The sequence below is a fragment of the Asparagus officinalis genome, chromosome 7 (genome assembly GCF_001876935.1).
Source record: "Asparagus officinalis chromosome 7, Aspof.V1, whole genome shotgun sequence".
Taxonomy (NCBI): domain Eukaryota; kingdom Viridiplantae; phylum Streptophyta; class Magnoliopsida; order Asparagales; family Asparagaceae; genus Asparagus; species Asparagus officinalis.
This window is the reverse complement of record NC_033800.1, coordinates 10,059,274-10,067,141: the sequence shown is the minus strand read 5'-3', so window position 1 is coordinate 10,067,141 and position 7,868 is coordinate 10,059,274. Positions and strand designations below refer to the sequence as shown.

Sequence of the window (7,868 nt, the reverse complement as noted above, 5' to 3'; positions counted from 1 at the left end):
TCGCCGGTGATCATGATACGAGGCGAAGCACCACGGGGTATGTTTACACCTTAGCGTCGACAGCAGTGAGCTTGGTCTCACGTCTGCAGAAGATTGTGACTTTATCAACAACTGAGGCTGAGTATGTCGCGGTGACTGAAGCAAGTAAGGAGATGATCTGGTTGAACGGGTGCTTGAAAGAGTTGGACCTGAAGCAAGGGAGAGGAGTTCTTTATTGTGATAGCCAGAGCGCTATACATCTTGCCAAGAATCCAGTATATCATGCCAGAACGAAGCATATCGACGTCAAATACCATTTTATATGCTCGCTAGTTGAGGACGGAAAGTTGCATTTAATGAAGATTTTGGGGAGTTAAAATCCGGCGGACATGTTGACGAAGGTAGTCACCATTGAGAAACTGGAGTTGTGCGCAACTTCAGTTGGCCTTCACGAGTAGAAGACGAAGACGGAGCCACACTACGAGGATCGGCGAGATCGCCGGGATATTGTTGATTGAAAGAAGAATTTATTCGGTGAAAATGATACATGCGAAGAAGGGGAGAGTTCGGGGGAACTCATTGCAGGCACTTTGGTCTCCAAGTGGGAGATTGTTAGTCTAAGGTGTAGACCCAAAGTTCGAGAAAAGAGCTGAAATCAAAAGGACAAGAAAACGAGCAGACAGATCCACGGTCGACCGGGTCGGTCGACCGCGAACGTGCACAGGAGCTGGGAGAGCCTGGATCAGGTCGCGGTCGACCGACCCGGTCGACCGCCAAAACCCTGTAGGAAAATCTGGTCTCGGGTTTTGATTGCGGTCGACCGCGCCGGTCGACCGCCAAACTCTCTGGAATCTGATCGGTCGACCGGGCCGGTCGACCGCGACGCAGTCAAACAGAATCCTGTTCTGTTTAGGAATCTGTTTCACCCAGGATTCTATATATACCCCAAACGATTTTAGGGTTTGAACAACATCAAAAAGAGAGCTTTTTGACTGCAAAGAGAGAGAGAATCTCAGAGAGATTAATCCCTTGTTTGAGAGCTTGTATTTTCTTCTTCAATTAATAAAGAGATTGTGTGGTGTGGCTCCCGAGGACGTAGGCACGTTGCCGAACTTCGTTAAATCTGTGTGTTCATCTTCTTTACTGTTTTTTGCTAGTTAGATCTTTATTTGTGGTTTTATTCCTACTTTCCTACTTTCAACACAAGGTCCGGAAGGGCAAGGGTTCGATTGATTGTTTTGAATCCCCAACAGAAGTATCATATTTTGAAAAGAAAAAAAAAGCACGAAAAAAGTATTAAAATGGCAACTCTGGAAATATCAAAAAGTTACATCTTTTAAGAGTAAATTGGAAACCAAAAGTGACAGGCCAAAAGACTTCCAACTCCCGCTTATCTTTTTGATACAGTACGGACAATAGAGTTGGCAAAATAAGTTAAAGTCCTAGTATCACAAACTATGCAATAATATATTCATCAAAATTGACACTAAGAATTTCTGCAAATAATGGAACACTTTGAAGTTATCTATTTGAGCTAATTGAGAGGCTGAATACAAATTTATATATTAATCGAAAAACTAAGTGGTTTGTTAACTTTTACAGTAATGAAAAATAAATAATCTGAATATTGATTCCCAATACAACCTAAGAAAAATACTTTGCTTACTTCCTTCAGCTCTTATCAATCGTTTACATACTACAAGACTGGTCTGAATTCTGTTCAGACAAGTCCATTCAAGCAACTGCTAGACTTTTATGAGGCTTCAGTTTTCCTACGGTTTGTTGGATCATTTGGAAAGCTAGGAATAACTTCATCTTCTCTAATCAGTCTTCTACGCCGCAGCATATCATCAACAAGGCGGTTCACTTTCTTCTTTTCTAGACAGGTGCCTCCTCTTCCAAGAAAGCTAGTAAGTTAAACAAGCTTATCTTCAGCTCGGGGCTCCCTGATATTGCGGAATCAAGTGTAGACAACAATGGTCTTCCTAGTCCTCATGGGTAGTGGCCTCTTTGTTAGCAGTTCTTTTTTTTTTCTCAGTCCCAAATACCAGGGTTCTTGTTGTAGACTGGTTATACACTGTGTTTTTGTTGTTTCTGCTAGATGTTTTGTTTTGTTCTCTTCACAGAGACATCTTTTGGTGATTTGGTCTAATACCCTCAAACTCGGAGTCTCGGGCCAAATCACAATCAGATATCTTTTGTAACAACTCTCTTTTTGAATTATATATACATGATAGGGCAGTATGCCCTATTTTCGTTCAAAAAAAAAAAAAAAGACTGGTCTGAATTTAGACATGGCCTGCAGATATAAAAGGTATTGATCAGTATCTAATTACCGAAAACCCAATTTTTTTAAATGATGCATAATCAACAGAAACTGAGATCTTTTTGAATTATGTATTAGAAAACATCGAAGAAAAGGATGTAAAGATCTCATAAAGGAGCCAAGCTTTTGAATCTAAGTCATGCGATAGTTTTCAATTAACAAAAGAAGAAACCATTGGTGACGCAAGCTCAGTTTGATGGCAATCTAAACAATAATATGACAAATTACCTAACTAGACACCTTTCAAAAAGACCATGCATAAGTTCCTAGCTTCAATTCCTTAATACAACTTAAAAAAAAAAACCCCTTTTCCTTTCTTCAAGCGGCCTTCTACTAATAGTAAGTTTGAAATATGAGGCAAGAAATGATTTGCAATAAAATTGATAATCTAAAAGTAGTATGATGGATGCTTTTTCTTGAATAATGATGATGTAAGTCGCCGCATTTTATTAATGGGAAAAATGCTTCCAGCCCCCAAAACATAACAAAAAGTGCTCCCCCAAGACTTTTTTAACGGGTGTTTTGCCCCTAAAATCGCCCGCGACTTTACCCCCAAAACCGCTCGCGATTTTCTTCCAGCCCCCAAAACGAATCCCCATGCGTAACTCCGTTTAAACCTCGCTCGAAATGCCCAAAATACCCTTCGCAGCCTGTGTTCGTCGCCCTCTCACGACGGAAACCCAGCGTTTCGACTGTAGGCATTAAATGGTGATTAGAATGACTTTTTTGGGGGGAAAATTCTCATTTTCCTCCAAAATTATCACCAGATATATTCCCCTTCCAGCTAAAATCGCTGAGTTCCTCCCCATTCTATTACCCCAACTAATTTGTTTCTTCCACTTAATTCTCCTCAATAAAAGCCTCTTCGATTCTTCAACTACTCCCTGTAATAAAATAGCGGATGGATCTCTTCTATGCGTGGTAACGAAGGCAAAAAGCAACAAAGGTGGTGACGGTGTATTCGTCGTTATCAAAGAGAATACAGAAATAATCAGCTTGAGATATCGAGTGGCGGAAAGGCTTAAAATACCAATGCAATCTCTTTCACTGAAGTTCATATGCGAAAGGGAAAAGAAATTCAGTATTTCAATTGACAATGACGACGACTTAAATTTGATGTTCGAGTATTGTCGGCGTAATAGATTTACAGACGCGAATTTGTATGCTACCTCCGCTGGGGAATCCTCAACTTCACAGAACACGCGGACTACGTCGGAAACTGCGTAGGAATTACACTCCAGATTTCCTTTTGAGTTCACTGATAGGTTTTTCCATTAGTTGTTAACCTCATGCATTGGTTGCTTAGGTAATGTGTTGGTTGTCAAGGTTATGTTAAGCACTGGTTGTTAAGGTTATTTGTTGGCTGTTACGTATACTAGTTGGTTACTAAGATAAGGTGTTTGATGTTAAGTATATGCGTTTGTTGTTAAGGTCACGAGTCTGCCCTTAAGTATAAGGGTTACTTGTTAAGGATATGTGTTGGCTGTTACGTTTATGTGTTCGTTGTTAAGGTTATCAGTTCGTTGCTAAGGCTATGTATTTTTATTACTACTTCAGGACAATACCGACAGAAAATTCACGGTGCGCAGATACCACACGTTTATGAGTTCGTTGTTAAGGTTATCAGTTCGTTGCTAAGGCTATGTATTTTTATTACTACTTCAGGACAATACCGACAGAAAATTCGCGGTGCGCAGATACCCCGTTCACCCAAACCTGTAATGATGAGCGTATTCCTAATGACAACCCCACCGACGACTCGATCATGCTGCTGGAAGACATGCTTAATTACCAAACAAAGATCCCAACTGAGTGGCACACCTCCATACGTGAAGTTGCTCAGAAATTTGATAGTGCTGCTGAAGTTAGATTAGCACTTCAATACTATTCAATTGCTAAATGGTTCGAGTATGATTTTTACCACAATGAACAAAGACGCATAAGAGTCTATTGCCGATTCAAGCACACACATGGTTGCCCTTGGATATTGTTTGCTTCCCCGCTCAGAAATTCGTCTATCATGTCCACAAAGAATTTCGAGTCTACCCACACCTACGGTCAACATGGAGCAAATGCTGGCAACTCAAGGGCATTAAGGAAGTTCATTGCTAGCCAAATACAAGCTATTTTGGAGGTTAGGCCAAATCTTCGTGTGGTCGATATCAAGAACGACATGCTCTCTAATTTTGGCATCAATATTAACTACAGTAAAGCGTGGTAGAGCAAGGAGATAGCTCAACAGGACCTGTTCGGTGACGATGATGAGGCTTACGATTCACTTAGATGGTCCTTATCTTTTTTATTCTTCTGAAATCACTCTTACGTTTGGATTGCTAACTATACGTAGTAGTTGTTAAAGTTGTTGGTTCGACGTTAAGTATACGGGCTGGTTGTGAAGTTTGAAGATCAGTTGTTATGGTTATGAATCCGTTGCTAAATCTACTGCTTACGCTTTCGTTGCTAACTATACGTATTAGTTGTTAAAGTTATTGGTTCGTCGCTAAGTGTACGTGTTGGTTGTGAAGTTTGAAGATCAGTTGTTATGGTTATGAATCCTTTGCTAAATCTACTGCTTACGTTTTGGTTGCTAACTATACGTATTAGTTGTCCTTTGCTAAATCTACTGCTTACGTTTTGGTTGCTAACTATACGTATTAGTTGTTAAAGTTATTGGTTTGTCGCTAAGTGTACGTGTTGGTCGTGAAGTTTGAAGATCATTTGTTATGGTTATGAATCCTTCGCTAAATGTACTTCTTTGTTGTTATATTCATGCAGGTATGAATCTATGGTGCATGCAACTAATCCAGTGAGTCGTGTTGTTATTGATGCTGATGACGGTAGGTTCAGGCGATTGTTCATTAGTTATAATGCCTGTATTAAAGGATTCATTGCTGGGTGTAGGCCTCTATTGTTTTTGGATGGAACATTTATTAAAGATCGTTACAGAGGCATACTACTTAGCGCTACTGGGTATGACGGCAACCAGGGAATATTTCCCCTTGCTTATTGCATATGCGACCAAGAGAATGAGGTTAACTGAAAATGGTTCTTACAAGGATTATGGATGTTACTGTATGATAGGAAAAATCCTTACCAACCTCCACATCGACTGGTAATGATTTCAGACGCCGACAAGGGTATCAGGGCAGCAGTCGAGGAATTCTTTCCAGATGCTTTCCATTCAATGTGTGTTCTGCATCTAGTCGAGAATTTCAAAAAGAAGATGAAGGATTTTAGGCACAAGGCAAATGTCGCGACTACGTTGGGCGAGCTATTACAATCTGCGGCTTATAAGTTCACAATATCTGAATGGGATAATGACAACGACTACGTTGGGCGAGCTATTACAATCTGCGGCTTATAAGTTCACAATATCTGAATGGGATAATGACATGAAAGAATTGGCAGCGATCGATCACAGGGCTTACGTCACTGTAATGGAATACTTCCCGGAGAGATGGGCAAACGCGCATTTTCCTAGTATAAGGTAAGATAGCTTGGTCCCAACGTTATTTTGTTACAGCACCATTATAGTTGTTTAGGTTAGAGCTATCCTACAGTTTTCTGTTAAGGTTAGATTTTTATTGTTATGGTTAGAGTTATTCTGCTAGGGTTTTGTTGTTAAGTTTAGGATATTTGTTGTTAAGGTTAGGCCTTTAATGTTTAGTTTATGGTTTTATTGTTAATGTTAGTGTTTTGTTGTTAAGGTATGGCCATGTTACTTCAAACGTTGCTGGGTCCTTCAACAGCTGGATAAGAAAGGCACGATTGTTGCGAATCTTACCTTTGGTTGAGACCATACGGAAGCAAATAATGGAGCGCATGCATGAAAAGAGGCTAGTCGGTCAGAAATGGTCTGGATACTTATGCCCGGAAGCGGAGATGGTGCTGTGTGATAATATTCAGCATGGTAGCTGCTTGGCGATTAAACATTCGACGGAAGATATTGTGAAGGTTGAGTCCAATAAAACTTGCCGTGTAGATTTAAAGAATCGGACTTGTTCTTACAGGTCCTGGGACATCACCCGCATTCCTTGCAAACATCCGTGCGCTGCAATTACATGGATGAGATGAGAAATTTATCAATATTGCGATTGGTACATGACTGTTGACGCATTCAGAGCAAGTTATGCACCGATCATCTTTCCCATCCCAGATTACGAGAAGCGCTTTGTACCGCCAGAAGAGTGAGTGTTGAAGCCTCCTCTCACCAAAAAAAGACATGGCAGACCATACACAAGACGAATAAGCAACAGGTCGGTGAACACCCAACCTGTTAAGTGCTCTCGATGCAACATGAAGGGTCACAATCGTGCAAGCTGTAACGAGCCTATATAGTTTAGCGTTTTATTGTCATGTATATGGATTTGTTGTCCTGTATATCATTACAAGTGAGAAGGTCATAGCTTGGCTGTTAAGGTTATTACTTGGTTGTCAAGTTTATCACTTTAATTTTGAAGTTTTAACTTGGTTGTTAAGGTTATTATTTGGTTGTCAAGTTTATCACTTTAATGTTGAAGTTTTGACTTGGTTGTTAAGCTTATTATTTGGTTGTCAAGTTTATCACTTTAATGTTGAAGTTTTGACTTGGTTGTTAAGGTTATTATTTGGTTGTCAAATTTATTACTTTAATGTTGAAGTTTTTGATTGGTTGATATGTTTATCGATTGAATGTTAAGTTTACTGTTATCCACCTGTTATCCACCTGCTCTTTGTTGTTAGTATCACCGATTGTTAAAATTGTCAAGTATAACGTTAAAATTGTTAAGTTTTATGGCTTGGCTGTTAAGGTTATTACTTGGTTTTCAATTTTATCACTTTAATGTTGAAGTTTTGGCTTGGTTGTTAAGGTTATTACTTGGTTGTCAAGTTTATCACTTTAATGTTAAAGTTTTGACTTGGTTGTTAAGGTTATTATTTGGTTGTCAAGTTTATCACTTTAATGTTGAAGTTTTGACTTGGTTGTTAAGGTTATTACTTGGTTATTAAATTTATCATTTAATATTGAAGTTTTTGATTGGTTGATATGTTTATCGATTGAATGTTAAGTTTACTATTATACACCTGTTATCCACCTGCTCTTTGTTGTCAGTATCACCGATTGTTAAAATTGTCAAGTATATCATTAAAATTTTTAAGTTTTATGGCTTGGCTGTTAAGATTATTACTTGGTTTTTAATTTTATCACTTTAATGTTGAAGTTTTGGCTTGGTTGTTAAGGTTATTACTTGGTTGTCAGTTTTATTTGTTTGTTGTTAAGGTTACTATTATTCACTTGCAATTGGATGTCAAGGTTACCGAGATATTTTTGATTTGACTGCATTCAATGCATTTCATAGTTCCCAAGGCAGTAGAGTAATATCACCATCCCTCGGATTGTTCCAATACAGAACCGAACTATGTAACATTTCTCCTCACCTTTACATCTTCTTTATCTTCCCATCACCGCCATTCTATTTGTCCTCACTATTTTCTCGATCATCCTAAGCTCTCCCCTCTCCAATCTCATAAACCAGAAGATCACGGCTAGCCCTCACGCTTATGAAGACTTCTTCAATATTTC

The 7,868-nt window shown here is 39.1% G+C and overlaps 1 protein-coding gene across 1 annotated transcript; it reads left to right on the top strand.

The window, feature by feature from the left end:
- On the top strand, positions 4,071 to 5,669 carry LOC109846670. Its single transcript, XM_020415918.1, has 3 exons — positions 4,071 to 4,522; positions 5,081 to 5,275; positions 5,387 to 5,669. The coding sequence occupies exons 1-3, from the start codon at positions 4,071 to 4,073 to the stop codon at positions 5,667 to 5,669; spliced, it is 930 nt and encodes a 309-aa protein (XP_020271507.1).

Bases quoted from the DNA above. Each gene is read 5' to 3' on its own strand.
- LOC109846670 (XM_020415918.1), top strand. From the start codon at position 4,071: ATGCTGCTGGAAGACATGCTTAATTACCAAACAAAGATCCCAACTGAG. The intron at 4,523-5,080 runs GTAGAGCAAGGA...ATATTCATGCAG, and splicing joins ATTAACTACAGTAAAGCGTG to GTATGAATCTATGGTGCATG. The intron at 5,276-5,386 runs GTATGACGGCAA...ACTGTATGATAG, and splicing joins ATACTACTTAGCGCTACTGG to GAAAAATCCTTACCAACCTC.